The sequence below is a fragment of the Oncorhynchus mykiss genome, chromosome 13, assembly GCF_057628025.1.
Source record: "Oncorhynchus mykiss isolate SJ-2025 chromosome 13, ASM5762802v1, whole genome shotgun sequence".
In the NCBI taxonomy this organism is placed as follows: domain Eukaryota; kingdom Metazoa; phylum Chordata; class Actinopteri; order Salmoniformes; family Salmonidae; genus Oncorhynchus; species Oncorhynchus mykiss.
The window spans coordinates 35,032,223-35,049,470 of record NC_143034.1 but is presented as its reverse complement, the minus strand read 5'-3'; the positions used below and the strand labels follow the sequence as shown (position 1 = coordinate 35,049,470).

Here is a 17,248-nt window from a genome sequence, read left to right as displayed (position 1 = left end):
CAGTGAGGTTGGATGGAGAGCATGTGAACAGCAGTTTTCAGTTCTTTCCACAGATTCTCGATTGGATTCAGGTCTGGACTTTGACTTGGCCATTCTAACACCTGGATATGTTTATTTTTGAACCATTCCATTGTAGATTTTGCTTTATGTTTTGGATCATTGTCTTGTTGGAAGACAAATCTCCGTCCCAGTCTCAGGTCTTTTGCAGACTCCATCAGGTTTTCTTCCAGAATGGTCCTGTATTTGGCTCCATCCATCTTCCCATCAATTTTAACCATCTTCCCTGTCCCTGCTGAAGAAAAGCAGGCCCAAACCATGATGCTGCCACCACCATGTTTGACAGTGGGGATGGTGTGTTCAGCTGTGTTGCTTTTACGCCAAACATAACGTTTTGCATTGTTGCCAAAAAGTTCAATTTTGGTTTCATCTGACCAGAGCACCTTCTTCCACATGTTTGGTGTGTCTCCCAGGTGGCTTGTGGCAAACTTTAAACGACACTTTTTATGGATATCTTTAAGAAATGGCTTTCTTCTTGCCACTCTTCCATAAAGGCCAGATTTGTGCAATATACAACTGATTGTTGTCCTATGGACAGAGTCTCCCACCTCAGCTGTAGATCTCTGCAGTTCATCCAGAGTGATCATGGGCCTCTTGGCTGCATCTCTGATCAGTCTTCTCCTTGTATGAGCTGAAAGTTTAGAGGGACGGCCAGGTCTTGGTAGATTTGCAGTGGTCTGATACTCCTTCCATTTCAATATTATCGCTTGCACAGTGCTCCTTGGGATGTTTAAAGCTTGGGAAATCTTTTTGTATCCAAATCCGGCTTTAAACTTCTTCACAACAGTATCTCGGACCTGCCTGGTGTGTTCCTTGTTCTTCATGATGCTCTCTGCGCTTTTGACGGACCTCTGAGACTATCACAGTGCAGGTGCATTTATACGGAGACTTGATTACACACAGGTGGATTGTATTTATCATCATTAGTCATTTAGGTCAACATTGTATCATTCAGAGATCCTCACTGAACTTCTGGAGAGAGTTTGCTGCACTGAAAGTAAAGGGGCTGAATAATTGTGCACGCCCAATTTTTCAGTTTTTGATTTGTTAAAAAAGTTTGAAATATCCAATAAATGTCGTTCCACTTCATGATTGTGTCCCACTTGTTGTTGATTCTTCACAAAAAAAATACAGTTTTATATCTTTATGTTTTAAGCCTGAAATGTGGCAAAAGGTCGCAAAGTTCAAGGGGGCCGAATACTTTCGCAAGGCACTGTATTGTTACACCATGTACGAGCAGTATAGACCTAGTCTGTTCATTATATACATCTACATGATGTATTGTTACACCATGTAGGAGCAGTATAGACCTAGTCTGTTCATTATATACATCTATATTATGTATTGTTACACCATGTTGGAGCAATATAGACCTAGTCTGTTCATTATATACATCTATATTATGTATTGTTACACCATGTTGGAGCAATATAGACCTAGTCTGTTCATTATATACATCTACATGATGTATTGTTACACCATGTAGGAGCAGTATTGACCTAGTCTGTTCATTATATACATCTACATGATGTATTGTTACACCATGTAGGAGCAGTATAGACCTAGTCTGTTCATTATATACATCTACATGATGTATTGTTACACCACGTAGGAGCAATATAGACCTAGTCTGTTCATTATATACATCTACATGATATATTGTTACTTCTTGTAGGAGCAGTACAGACCTACAGTAGCTGGCTACTCATTTAGATGTTGTTTGACTTAATAAAACTGCCTTAAATGAGCTCTGGTAAACATTTTTTATTCACACAAATCAATCAACACATTCCATTCTTTGTATGTCTCAAAATAATAGTATTATTTAATTAAATCGATTTAAAAATAATCTTTGTCTGAAAATAAAATATGATCCTCAACTGCGTTTCCCCTCCAGTCAGCAGGCGGCGATGTGCGTCTTTCTGGCGACGCTGCCAGCTTGATGTATAATCTAGTGGACGGTTCTTCAGAAACAGCTCGTCAACCACCTTGGTAGCTTGCAAGCCAACATAGCCGAAAGATTCAAGCTATTTATACGCTTTCGGTGTATATTAGATACTGTGTTTTAGACACACTTCTGTCGTATCTATTTGTTAACCTATTTAATTTCATATTACGTTATTTTTTATTAGTCAGCTATAGTAGCTGGCTGGTTAAGTTAGCACTAGCCGATAATGCTAGCTAGCTAGCTAGCTAACATCCCCGACCATGAGCTCCCTAAACTACTCCCCGCCTGTTAAAGAAGAGGAGGTCTGCTGGATGGAGAAAGAAGCTCTGGGGCTGAACATTGTTGTGAAAGAGGAGAAGGAAGAGGAGGATGTCACAGTTAAAAAAGAAGTAGAGGTTGAGGCTGTTACTGTGAAAGAAGAAGAGAAAGACGTTACTGTGAAAGAAGAGAAAGACACGTTCAGAGTGAAAGAGGAGGAGGAAGAGAAAGAGGAGGATGTAGTTTTTGAAGTGAAGATGGAAGGGGAGATTACTGTCACATTGAGAGATGAAGAGGAGGAGGTAGGAGAACTGATTAACACCAGTAAGTACCGCCTTAAATTTGTTTTTAACTTTGGATATTCGGAGTTGGCCCGTCTTCAACGGAGGGCCCTAGTATGAAGTCTAGAATCAGACGACGTAGAGAGCAAGCTACCTCTTGTTTTCTCTGTTCCGTTTCCAAAAAGTGACTTAACATATATATTTGAGAAGGGTCTATCTGCTGACCGCAGACTGGGGGGCACGTAGTGATTTTCGTGTGGTGATGTTTTACTACACACCGAGCCCCCCAATAGTGCCATTCGAGAGTTGGGTTGGCTACACCAAAGATTGTGGATATACTGACAAGATGTCTCTCTGCCCTAACAAGGGGAGTCGTTGTCCACAAAGTGGCCAAGCGGGTTGTCTAGCTCCCACCTATCCTTTCTTTGGATTGGTGGATACATGTTCTTATTGTACTTCAACCACCTGTATTCAATGGAGAGAGATGCTAAGCTACTAGCATGAATATGCATAGTGATCTGGAGGCAACTCCTATAATGTTTTTATCAGAGTTGTGGGGTGGCAGATAGCCTAGTGATTCGACCATTGGGCCAGTAACAGAAAGGTTGCAAGATCGAATCCCCGAGCTGACAAGGAAAAAATCTGTCGTTCTGCCCCTGAACAAGGCAGGTAACCCACTGTTCCTAAACCGTCATTGAAAATAAGAATTTGCTCTTGACTGATTTGCCTAGTAAAATAAAGGTTAAAAAAATGTTACGTAACAACTTAAGCATTACAAAACTTCTGTTGGATCAAGTAAACCTCACGTAGCAAATAAGCCATTCATTTTGTTGTTGACCAGATCCGACACTTTCCACATTGGGTTGATAATTGTTTACACTTGGATAAAGCCTACTGTGTCCTACTGGCATGACCTAGAGAGATACAACCTACTGTAACCTACTGGCTTGACCTAGAGAGTTACAACCTACTGTAACCTACTGGCATGTCCTAGAGAGATACAACCTACTGTAACCTACTGGCTTGACCTAGAGAGTTACAACCTACTGTAACCTACTGGCTTGACCTAGAGAGTTACAACCTACTGTAACCTACTGGCATGTCCTAGAGAGATACAACCTACTGTAACCTACTGGCTTGACCTAGAGAGTTACAACCTACTGTAACCTACTGGCTTGACCTAGAGAGTTACAACCTACTGTAACCTACTGGCATGTCCTAGAGAGATACAACCTACTGTAACCTACTGGCTTGACCTAGAGAGCTAAAGTTTTAAAATTCCTGGATTTTAAATGAATATTTTCCAGTAATAATGATAATTTGTATCTTCCTATCCACATGTGGGATCCCTCTCCTTTGTCGTCCTCTCTACACCAATAACAGACCACTACTGTGGGACTCCCAATCATACAGCCTGGATGCAGCCTGGATTCGAACCAGGGACTGTAGTGACGCCTCTTGCACTGAGGTGCAGTTGCCTAGACCGCTGCATCAGTGTGTGTGTTAACTATTTAACTGTACTAGAATGCCTTAAAGGCCGCTAAAATTGTAAATATCGGTTATCGGTGTCGTTTTTTGGGACAAGGAAAATATTGTATATCGAATGTTCATTTTAGCGCCCCCAGACAAAACCGCACACCCAGGCAAAGTGCAAGTCTCTGGGCTTTCAGCCTCATGAGATGAAACTGGGTCTTGTAGGCCGGGCTCATCAAACTAATATTTTAAAATATATATATTTTAAATTCACTAAAATTTCACAAAATATTTGCTAAATTCACATACACTTTAAGAATACTGCTGGAGCAAACGGAAAACACATTGGGTTTTTACGGAAATGTTTGATGATTGACTAGGAATGCCTTGGTGACCACTGTTTTTCACGCTGGCTATTATTTTAATAAACTCCCCCAAACAAAACCAAATCTGAACTAATCATAGATGTACAGTGGGGGGAAAAAGTATTTAGTCAGCCACCAATTGTGCAAGTTCTCCCACTTAAAAAGATGAGGCCTGTAATTTTCATCATAGGTACACTTCAACTATGACAGACAAAATGAAAGAAAAAAAATCCAGAAAATCACATTGTAGGATTTTTAATGAATTTATTTGCAAATTATGGTGGAAAAATAAGTATTTGGTCAATAACAAAAGTTTATCTCAATACTTTGTTATATACCCTTTGTTGGCAATGACAGAGGTGAAGACTTAAAGAAAACATTTGACAAGGTTTTCACACACTGTTGCTGGTATTTTGGCCCATTCCTCCATGCAGATCTCCTCTAGAGCAGTGATGTTTTGGGGCTGTTGCTGGGCAACACAGACTTTCAACTCCCTCCAAAGATTTTCTATGGGGTTGAGATCTGGAGACTGGCTAGGCCACTCCAGGACCTTGAAATGCTTCTTACGAAGCCACTCCTTCGTTGCCCGGGCGGTGTGTTTGGGATCATTGTCATGCTGAAAGACCCAGCCACGTTTCATCTTCAATGCCCTTGCTGATGGAAGGAGGTTTTCACTCAAAATCTCACGATACATGGCCCCATTCATTCTTTCCTTTACACGGATCAGTCGTCCTGGTCCGTTTGCAGAAAAACAGCCCCAAAGCATGATGTTTCCACCCCCATGCTTCACAGTAGGTATGGTGTTCTTTGGATGCAACTCAGCATTCTTTGTCCTCCAAACACGACGAGTTGAGGTTTTACCAAAAAGTTATATTTTGGTTTCATCTGACCATATAACATTCTCCCAATCTTATTCTGGATCAGCCAAATGCTCTCTAGCAAACTTCAGATGGGCCTGGACATGTACTGGCTTAAGCAGGGGGACACGTCTGGCACTGCAGGATTTGAGTCCCTGGCGGCGTAGTGTGTTACTGATGGTAGGCTTTGTTACTTTGGTCCCAGCTCTCTACAGGTAATTCATTAGGTCCCCCCAAGTGGTTCTGGAATTTTTGCTCACCGTTCTTGTGATCATTTTGACCCCACGGGGTGAGATCTTGCGTGGAGCCCCAGTTCAAGGGAGATTATCAGTGGTCCTGTATGTCTTCCATTTCCTAATAATTGCTCCCACAGTTGATTTCTTCAAACCAAGCTGCTTACCTATTGCAGATTCAGTCTTCCCAGCCTGGTGCAGGTCTACAATTTTGTTTCTGGTGTCCTTTGACAGCTCTTTGGTCTTGGCCATTGTGGAGTTTGGAGTGTGACTGTTTGAGGTTGTGGACAGGTGTCTTTTATACTGATAACAAGTTCAAACAGGTGCCATTAATACAGGTAACGAGTGGAGGACAGAGGAGCCTCTTAAAGAAGTTGTTACAGGTCTGTGAGAGCCAGAAATCTTGCTTGTTTGTAGGTGACCAAATACTTATTTTACACCATCATTTGCAAAACAATTCATTAAAAATCCTACAATGTGATTTTCTGGATTTTTTCTCTTTTTGTCTGTCATAGTTGAAGTGTACATATGATGAAAATTACATGCCTCATCTTTTTAAGTATGAGAACTTGCACAATTGGTACTTTTTTGCCCCACTGTATATGTTTCACAAGTTTGGCCACACAGTACAGCACAGTAGACAACTAAGTAACTAGATAATCTGTTTGTCTTTGACAGGAGAGAAACCAGACTCTCCCTCTGACAATGGAAAGAGTCCTTCAGGGAAATCAGACCCAGAGACGCCCAAAGCAAAAGGAGGACATCACTGCTCCCACTGTGGAAAGAGTTTTACCAAGTTAGGGAACCTGCATAGGCATGAGAGGACACACACAGGAGAAAAACCTTTCCAATGCTCCCAGTGTGGAAAGAGTTTTAGCGAATTAGGTTACCTATTAATACATAAGAGAATCCACTCTGGAGAGAAGCCTTACCACTGCTCCAAATGTGGAATGACTTTTACCTGGTTAGGGAGTCTGAAATCACACAAGAGAATACACACGGGAGAAAATCCTTTTCAATGTTCCCACTGTGGAAAGAATTTTACCCAGTTAGGGAACCTAAATCGGCACAAGAGGACACACACAGGAGAGAAGCCTTATCACTGTTCCCAGTGTGGAAAGAGTTTTAGGGGTTTAGTGAGCTTGAAACAGCATGAGAGGACACACACAGGAACAAAGGCTTACCAATGCACCATATGTGGAAAGAGATTTACCCAGTTAAAGTCCATGAAATTGCATGGAGGAATACATACAGAAGAGAAGCCTTATCAATGTTCCCAGTGTGGAAACAATTTTATGGGTTTAGTGAACCTGAAACAGCATGAGAGGATACACCCACTAGAAAAGCCCTACCAATGCTCCCTGTGTGGAAAGAGTTTTACCAAGTTAGAGGGCCTGACTAGGCATGAGAGGACACACTCAGGAGGGGATAAGCCCTACCACTGCTCCCTGTGTGGAAAAAGTTTTACCAAGTTAGGGGGTCTGACAAGGCATGAGAGGACACACACAGGAGGGGATAAGACCTACCACTGCTCCCACTGTGGAAAGAGATTTAACCGGTTAAGGCATCTGAATAAGCATGAAAGAATACATACACAGGAAGAGAAGACATACCACTGCTCTCAATGTGGAAAGATATTTTCCCAGTCAGAGGACCTGAAATCACATGAGAGAATAGAGAGACTGTGTTCTGACTTGTGTTTTTGACTGAGAATTTGTGTTTTTGTTTGTCACATTAAATCATATTGTTTAAAGGAAAATCTGATCAAGAAAATAGGCCTGTTTTTGTTTTTTCATCTTGATTATGTCTAAAATCAAATAAAATATTTTAAAATGTGTATTTGGTTTTCATTATGAGCTTTGATTGATTGTATACAAGTATAAACCCTCTGATGTTGTTCATGATATGATTTGGATATTGCTAAATGTAAATTATTATATAAGGAAGTAAGTAGCCTTGGCTTGTAGCTGTTTCTGTAATGTGAGGCAGCTTGATGTACAAGTACTTCCCCTGGACAGGACACTAGTCTATTAAGTTATTATATAGATTATTGAATTTTGCTATTCTTCACTCCAACCTTGAATTTGATTTGATATATGATTTGGATATTGCTAAATTACTTTGATTGGATACAGCTGCAGCCAAATATATTGGCACCCTTACACTAAGAAATAATTCCCTATTTCTTCTCAAATCAGTTGAAATTGATGGTGGTCTGGTACCACTACTATACTGTGATGGTCTCCACACCTTGTTATTGTACTAGCTACACTACTATACTATGATGGTCTCCACACCTTGTTGTTGTACTAGCTCCACTACTATACTATGATGGTCTCCACACCTTGTTATTGTACTAGCTCCACTACTATACTATGATGGTCTCCACACCTTGTTATTGTACTAGCTCCACTACTATACTATGATGGTCTCCACATGTTATTGTACTAGCTCCACTACTATACTATGATGGTCTCCACACCTTATTGTACTAGCTCCACTACTATACTATGATGGTCTCCACACCTTGTTATTGTACTAGCTCCACTACTATACTATGATGGTCTCCACACCTTGTTATTGTACTAGCTCCACTACTATACTATGATGGTCTCCACATCTTGTCATCAAATGTATCTTTATAAAGCCCTTTTTACATCAGCCGATGTCACAAAGTGATGTACAGAAACTCAGCCTAAAATCCCAAACAGCAATGCAGATATAGATGCACGGTGGCTCCCCATTTAAGGTTCCACCAGCCGCCTGTAGTTGGGAGGTAGTTCTGTAGTTGTAGCTAGCCAGACTATAAGGGTTCATGTAGATTGTTGGTAGAGAGGTAGTTCTGTAGTTGTATACAGCCAGACTGGAAGGGTTCATGTAGATTGTTGGTAGAGGGGTAGTTCTGTAGTTGTTTACAGCCAGACTGGAAGGGTTCATGTAGATTGTTGGTAGAGGGGTAGTTCTGTAGTTGTATACAGCCAGACTGGAAGGGTTCATGTAGATTGTTGGTAGAGAGGTAGTTCTGTAGTATCGAGCCAGACTAGAAGGGTTCATGCAGATTTGTCAAGGTTGGTTTGATGGAGGCAGTTTTAAGGGAATTATTCACAGTGCCTGAATTAAGAAAGTGTTTTGTGATTTATGATTGTATGAGTCCTGTGGGAACACGGTCCATGGGGCAAGTAGTTGACCTCATATTATGGACCATTTCAGAGACAGATGTTGGGGTTGTCAATAAGAATGTGGTGAACCTGCAGCTGGGAGGCTCAGTGTGAAGCAGAGGGACATGTCTGAATAAAGGGGTAGATTGTACAGTGAAACTGCAGCTGGGAGGCTCAGTGAGAAGCAGAGGGGCAGGTCTGAATAAAGGGGTAGATTGGACAGTGAAGCTGCAGCTGGGAGGCTCAGTGTGAAGCAGAGGGGCAGGTCTGAATAAAGGGGTAGATTGGACAGTGAAGCTGCAGCTGGGAGGCTCAGTGTGAAGCAGAGGGGCAGGTCTGAATAAAGGGGTAGATTGTACAGTGAAACTGCAGCTGGGAGGCTCAGTGAGAAGCAGAGGGGCAGGTCTGAATAAAGGGGTAGATTGGACAGTGAAGCTGCAGCTGGGAGGCTCAGTGTGAAGCAGAGAGACAGGTCTGAATCAAGGGGTAGATTGAAGTAAATGCTCTTTATTGTGGATGTGGGGATTTGAAAAATGGTTGAACTAATTTATTTACTACAGAAAATATCATTCTGGGGTTCCCGTCACCATTTGCAATGAGATTGGTAAAGTATAACTTGTGTGCAGTATTTTTCATTGCCACTTTGTATGCAGTCTGGTGATATACCAGGGACTGGGGATGCAGTTAGGTTTGTATGCAGTCTAATGATACACCAGGGACTGGGGATGCAATTAGGTTTGTATGAAGTCTGGTGATGTACCAGGGCCTGGGGATGCACAGTTAGGTTTGTATGCATTCTGGTGATGTACCAGGGCCTGGGGATGCACAGTTAGGTTTGTATGCAGTCTGATGATGTACCAGGGCCTGGGGATGCAGTTAGGTTTGTATGCAGTCTGATATACCAGGGCCTGGGAATGAAGTTAGGTTTGTATGCAGTCTGATGATATACCAGGGACTGGGGATGCAGTTAGGTTTGTATGCAGTCTGATGATATACCAGGGACTGGGGATGCAGTTAGGTTTGTATGCAGTCTGGTGATATTCCAGGGACTGGGGGTGCAGTTAGGTTTGTATGCAGTCTTATGATATACAGGGGCCTGAGGATGCACAGTTAGCTTTGTTTTCTTCGAGGTATTCTCCAGTTTGCTCCCAGCTGCATTCATAGAACGTAGATCACTGTTAAACTAGGCTGCAGAGCGTTTGTTTGACTGAATGAATATGACATTGCCTTAAATGCAGCGTTAGATGTAAAGTTTACATTCTCATTCATTACAAATCTTCACTAATCAATCAACACATGCTTTCATTTCAACATATCAATATAATATTATTTAATGAAATACATTTTAAAAATACCTTTTTTTGTCATACTTCTGTTTTATAGCTAGTTGCCCCATTTATTTTCATATTTACGTTGTTAGTCAGGCAGATGTCTTAAATTTGCCTATTGCTAGGCTATTCGCTAATGCTAACTAGCAAGCTAACATCCCGACCATGAGTTCACTAAGCTACTCTCCTCCTGATAAAGAAGAGGAGGTATGCTGGACGGAGAAAGAAACTCTGGTGAAAGAGGAGGAGGAAGAGAAGGATGTTACAATACAAAAACAAGTAGAGGGTGAGGCTGTTACAGTGAAAGAAGAAGAGAAAGACGTTTCAGTGAAAGAAGAGGAAGACGTGTTCAGAGTGAAAGAGGACTAAGAAGATGTTACAATAAAAGAAGAGGGGGAGGAACAGGGGAAGATAACTCACATCGAAAGAGGAGGAGGAGGCGACAAAGGATCTAATTAACAACCGTAAGTACTATCTTGGAAACGGGCACAAACTGTCTGCAGTTGTCTAACTAATGCAGGTTTAAACTGTAAGTCCTGCTCTTTATTATGTTGTTTATAATGTAGGAATTGATGAAGCTAAACTGTAACGTGTGTATACCATCAAAGAGCGGGCCACCAACAAAACGCATTAATCATGCATCCAATATATTATTTTAGTTAAATACTGTAGTCCACAATATCTATTATTATAGTGGTCTCTACAGCCTAAAAACGTCCCTAATAAATCAGACTTGTCATCAAATGTTTTTTGGTGCTTACACTTATTTTACAGATACCTACCAATACAATTCAATACACACACAAGTCCCCAAAATAACAAGAAAGAAATTGAGAAATATTAGAACGTTGTCAGACTCTGGAATATAAATATTTAAGCCTCCCAAGTGGGGCAGCAGTCTAAGGCACTGCAGCTCAGTGCAAGAGGCGTCTCTACAATCCCTGGTTCTAATCCAGGCTGTATGACAACCAGCTGTGATCGGGAGTCCCATAGGGCGGCGCACAATTGGCCCAGTGTCGTCCAAGTTAAGTGAGGGTTTGGCCGGCCGGGATGTCCTTGTCCCATCGCGCTCTAGCGATTCCATGCACGCTGACTTTGGTCGCCAGCTGGATGGTGTTTCCTCCGACACATTGGTGTGTCTGGCCTCCGGATTATACAAGCAGTGTGTCAAGAAGTGCAGTGCGGCTTGGCAGAGTCGTGTTTCAGAGGATGCATGGCTCTCGACCTTCGCCTCTTCGAGTCCGTAGGGGAGTTGCAATTGGATTTCATGACATAGCTAGCTAACAGCCATGGAGGAGGGTGAAAGGATATTCTGATTAGTCAGTCCTGATTGAAATGTATACATAATTAGTCATCATTGATAAAAATTCCCTTAACAGTAACAGTCTAATAATTACATTGTCTTCCATATTCCTACAGATACCTTGTAACTGGAGATTCCTTCTAAACGATTGCCTACAGTTAACGTGTAGGGCGCTGCACAGTTGGGTGACCAGGGTCATCTGGGACTGCCTCCTGGAGCAATTCAGGTGCGTGAAGGCTACCTGTGTCCTGCGTAACTTCATGAGGATGGACACGAGGACCAGGAGGGGATCTGCAGCTCGCCGCCGTGTGCCACAGGAGAAGTCTGCTGCTCTGCAGAATGTTTCAAGGATGGGGTCCAACAACAATCGTGTGCTGGAGATCTTCACCTCCTACTTCTTCAAAGAGGGTGCTGTTCCCTGGCAACACCATAGACTAGACTATGCACAACCAAAAGCTATTTTAAGAGCCATTCACATTGCAGTAAAAGTATTGTTCCATTTACTTAGCTATGTCAACTGCAGTTATTCAATTCACAGTATTTCTCCCTTTGATTTCTACTTCTCATGTGAGGGTGCTGTTTAGGTAAGGGTGTGATGTCTGTGCAAAAACAAAACAGGCTATTTTAAATCACTAATATTGAAAAAATGTAGAACAATTAGACACCCTATAACCCACACCTACACACTCATGTATCAATCTGATTGATGGATTGTGTTGTGCAGTAAGCAGGTTCAGATGTATAACTGTGGCTCCTTCCACCTTCAAAGAATAGGCAAGAGGGCCAACCGTGGAGAATACTAAGACACTTCATTATTTCTATAACTAAGCTTTATTTCTTGTACTCGTGTGTCCGTTCATGTTTTTCAGTATAAAAGTACTCTGCAGCCACTTAATGTGGTGTGGACACCAGGTGAGGCCACACACAGATTCCTGTTGAACACTGTTGCTTTAACAACCTTATTTTCTCAATAACAGTCTCTCTCCTTCACTTCATCCCTCTCTCCCCTTCTCCCTAAATCCTCTAGGTTATATCAGCTGTGTCGGTGAACCCCTCCTCTATCTGAACTGGCTACATAGAGGGCACAGCATGATCAGAGGTGAGAGGTCACATGGTCAGGACAACAGGAAGTACTATTAAAGATATGCTTTATATTGAAATACAGATAGAGATGCAGTAGTCCCAGAGTTAATGATCCAAGGTCAGTTTATATTATACAGGAAGTATTATTAAAGAGATGCTTTACATTGAAATACAGATAGAGATGCAGTAGTCCCAGAGTTAATGATTCAAGGTCAGTTTTGCATTTCACCTCCTGATTGATGACTAACAATGTTAGAATAAAATTTAAAAAAACACAAGGCTTAAACATGCTCTATCTCTCCATATGTCTCTAGTCTGCAGATATGTTTTGATGTGAGAGAGGAAGCCAACCCCCAGTCCCATCATCGCCACCTCACCTGCTTTTAAGATAACCTTTGGGCCGACTAGAGACATTATTATGTAATTGTGATTTATTTTTTATTTTTATTTCACCTTTATTTAACCAGGTAGGCTAGTTGAGAGCAAGTTCTCATTTGCAACTGCGACCTGGCCAAGATAAAGCATAGCAGTGTGAACAGACAGCACAGAGTTACACATGGAGTAAACAATTAACAAGTCAATAACACAGGAGAAAAAAAGGAGAGTCTATATACATTGTGTGCAAAAGGCGGTAGGTAGGCGAATAATTACAATTTTGCAGATTAACACTGGAGTGATAAATTATCAGATGGTCATGTACATGTAGAGATATTGGTGTGCAAAAGAGCAGAAAAGTAAATAAATATAAACAGTATGGGGATGAGGTAGGTAAAATTGGGTGGGCTATTTACCGATAGACTATGTACAGCTGCAGCGATCGGTTAGCTGCTCAGATAGCAGATGTTTGAAGTTGGTGAGGGAGATAAGTCTCCAACTTCAGCGATTTTTGCAATTCGTTCCAGTCACAGGCAGCAGAGAACTGGAACGAAAGGCGGCCAAATGAGGAGTTGGCTTTAGGGATGATCAGTGAGATACACCTGCTGGAGCGCGTGCTACGGGTGGGTGTTGCCATCGTGACCAGTGAACTGAGATAAGGCGGAGCTTTACCTAGCATGGATTTGTAGATGACCTGGAGCCAGTGGGCCTGGCGACGAATATGTAGCGAGGGCCAGCCGACTAGAGCATACTGTGGCAGTGGTGGGTGGTATAAGGTGCTTTAGTAACAAAACGGATGGCACTGTGATAAACTGCATCCAGTTTGCTGAGTAGAGTATTGGAAGCTATTTTGTAGATGACATCGCCAAAGTCGAGGATCGGTAGGATAGTCAGTTTTACTAGGGTAAGTTTGGCGGCGTGAGTGAAGGAGGCTTTGTTGCGGAATAGAAAGCCGACTCTAGATTTGATTTTAGATTGGAGATGTTTGATATGAGTCTGGAAGGAGAGTTTACAGTCTAGCCAGACACCTAGGTACTTATAGATGTCCACATATTCTGGGTCGGAACCATCCAGGGTGGTAATGCTAGTCGGGCGTGCGGGTGCAGGCAGCGATTGGTTGAAAAGCATGCATTTGGTTTTACTAGCGTTTAAGAGCAGTTGGAGGCCACGGAAGGAGTGTTGTATGGCATTGAAGCTCGTTTGGAGGTTAGATAGCACAGTGTCCAAGGACGGGCCAGAAGTATACAGAATGGTGTCGTCTGCGTAGAGGTGGATCAGGGAATCGCTCGCAGCAAGAGCAACATCATTGATATATACAGAGAAAAGAGTCGGCCCGAGAATTGAACCCTGTGGCACCCCCATAGAGACTGCCAGAGGACCGGACAGCATGCCCTCCGATTTGACACAACTCTGTCTGCAAAGTAGTTGGTGAACCAGGCAAGGCAGTCATCAGAAAAACCGAGGCTACTGAGTCTGCCGATAAGAATATGGTGATTGACAGAGTCGAAAGCCTTGGCAAGGTCGATGAAGACGGCTGCACAGTACTGTCTTTTATCGATGGCGGTTATGATATCGTTTAGTACCTTGAGCATGGCTGAGGTGCACCCGTGACCGGCTCGGAAACCAGATTGCACAGCGGAGAAGGTACGGTGTGATTCGAGATGGTCAGTGACCTGTTTGTTGACTTGGCTTTCGAAGACCTTAGATAGGCAGGGCAGGATGGATATAGGTCTGTAACAGTTTGGGTCCAGGGTGTCTCCCCCTTTGAAGAGGGGGATGACTGCGGCAGCTTTCCAATCCTTGGGGATCTCAGACGATATGAAAGAGAGGTTGAACAGGCTGGTAATAGGGGTTGTGACAATGGCGGTGGATAGTTTCAGAAATAGAGGGTCCAGATTGTCAAGCCCAGCTGATTTGTACGGGTCCAGGTTTTGCAGCTCTTTCAGAACATTTGCTATCTGGATTTGGGTAAATTAGAACCTGGAGAGGCTTGGGCGAGTAGCTGCGGGGGGGGGGGGGGGCTGTTGGCCGAGGTTGGAGTAGCCAGGAGGAAGGCATGGCCAGCCGTTGAGAAATGCTTGTTGAAGTTTTCGATAATCATGGATTTATCGGTGGTGACCGTGTTACCTAGCCTCAGTGCAGTGGGCAGCTGGGAGGAGGTGCTCTTGTTCTCCATGGACTTCACAGTCCCATAACTTTTTGGAGTTAGAGATACAGGATGCAAATTTCTGCCTGAAGAAGCTGGCCTTTGCTTTCCTGACTGACTGCGTGTATTGGTCAAATCAAATCAAAATCAAATCAAATTTATTTATATAGCCCTTCGTACATCAGCTGATATCTCAAAGTGCTGTACAGAAACCCAGCCTAAAACCCCAAACAGCAAGCAATGCAGGTGTAGAAGCACGGTGGCTAGGAAAAACTCCCTAGAAAGGCCAAAACCTAGGAAGAAACCTAGAGAGGAACCAGGCTATGTGGGGTGGCCAGTCCTCTTCTGGCTGTGCCGGGTGGAGATTATAACAAAACATGGTCAAGATGTTCAAATGTTCATAAATGACCAGCATGGTCGAATAATAATAAGGCAGAATAGTTGAAACTGGAGCAGCAGCATAGTCAGGTGGAAGTTGAAACTGGAGCAGCAGCACAGCCAGGTGGACTGGGGACAGCAAGGAGTCATCATGTCAGGTAGTCCTGGGGCATGGTCCTAGGGCTCAGGTCCTCCGAGAGAGAGAAAGAGAGAAGGAGAGAATTAGAGAACGCACACTTAGATTCACACAGGACACCGAATAGGACAGGAGAAGTACTCCAGATATAACAAACTGACCCTAGCCCCCCGACACATAAACTGAGTCCTTGCACAACAGCAAGGAAGTGTCGTCGGCGTACTGCGTCATCTTAACACGCAGCCCACCGCTTCCAGGGATCAACAAGCCTTCCACCCCTGTGTCTGCCCTAATGGCAGCCCCCAGAGGCTCCATGTACAGAACGAAGAGGAGAGCCGAGAGTGGGCATCCCTGCCTGACCCCAGACGAGAGGTCAAAAACGTCACCTAAGTGACTATTTACACTAACTCGACACCCCGCTCCGACATATAAAGTACGGATCCATCCTATAAACTTCTCCCCAAATCCTAATCTACCTAACACCCTGAATAGAAAAGATCTATTCACGCGATCAAAAGCTTTCGCCTGATCTAGCGCTGCTACCATTAAAGGCAGCCCTCTATCTTCAACCCAAGCGATGGAATCCCTGATCAACTGTAGGTTCCATCTTATAGAGCGGCCCTCTACCCCGCACGTCTGATCCTCGTGGACGACGTAGGGAAGGGCTGTGCGCAACCGGTCTGCTAAAACCTTTGCAAGAATCTTGTAATCTACGCACAGCATGGTCAATGGCCGCCAGTTGCCAAGGTCAGTTGCTTCCCCCTTCTTATAAAGAAGTGACAGCACACCAACAGCCATTGATCCCCCCGGGACCCCCGTCTCAAGGATGGCCTTCAAGACTTCGAGAACCACTGGTCCAAGTATACCCCAAAACTTGAGGTAAAACTCAGCCGGCAGCCCATCCATCCCAGGCACCTTCCCTTTTCCCATCCTCCTAAGAGCGCTCTCAACCTCTTCTAGTGAGATCTGGGCCTCCATCACGTCTCTAATGTCCTCTGGCAACCGCCGGGACAAGTGTTCTAAAAACACGTTTCCCTGCTCTACATCTATTTCCCTTTCCTTAAATAAACCTTGGAAATGATCAGTTGTCACCCTGACCATTTCCTCTGGTTTACTTACTATACTACCATTTTCTTCCCTAACTCCCTTCATTACCTTCCTACTCTGTCTGGCCCTAACCGACTTAAAGAACATAGCGGAACAAGTCTCATTATGTTCTAGAAAGCCACTATGCGCACGCTCCAGGAAAGCTCGAGCCTTCTGCTCCTGCAGCTCCCTGAGCTGCGCCTTTAGGGCTGCGAATCTCTCCCAGTCAATCGACCCGCCGAGGTTGCCTGCCTCGTACTCGAGTTCAATTAACCTTTGGATACGATCCACCTCCCTCCTTTCCTCCCTTTTTTTCCTTCTACAATATCCTATTATGAAAACCCTTATCCTCCCCTTGACTAAATCCCACCACTCTAACACCCCCTCGCACATGGACCGGAGGCCGTCAAGCCTCCGAAAGAAACAAAAAAATGCGTCAACGAAAGCCTGCTCCTCCAGTATATCCCGATCTAACTTCCAGTACCCCCTACCGAAGAGGCAGACTGGCGACCCCACCTGCAGGAACACCCCGTCGTGATCCGTGAAGAAAACAGGCAACAGCCGCCCAGACAACTGACCCAAAGACCTGGATACAAAAATGTAGTCGAGCCTCCGCGCAACCCCCCTGGAGTTGCGCCATGTAGGACCGACCATTGCCGGAGTAGTGTGCAGGCCACCATCAACCAGACCATGGCAAGCCATTAGCCCAGAGATGGCACCTGCACTGCTATCACCGCCTAACCCTAAATCTATATTAAAGTCTCCTCCTATCACCAAGTGCCT

The 17,248-nt window shown here is 43.7% G+C and overlaps 1 protein-coding gene across 2 annotated transcripts in view; it reads left to right on the top strand.

Annotated features, from left to right (window-relative positions):
- LOC110487369 (uncharacterized) overlaps window positions 1–7,309 on the top strand; it is an 84,541-nt gene extending 77,232 nt beyond the window's left edge. Inside the window, exons 1-2 of one of the 2 annotated variants that reach the window (XM_021559295.3) lie at window positions 2,002–2,587; window positions 6,151–7,309. In XM_021559295.3, coding sequence (XP_021414970.3) covers window positions 2,266–2,587; window positions 6,151–7,178 — 1,350 coding nt within the window. In that variant the 5' untranslated portion in view covers window positions 2,002–2,265 and the 3' untranslated portion in view covers window positions 7,179–7,309. Of the gene's footprint in view, window positions 2,588–6,150 lie in introns of those variants that run through there. The other variant, XM_036942396.2, reaches the window with a different exon arrangement.
- The last annotated feature ends 9,939 nt before the right edge of the window (window positions 7,310–17,248 follow it).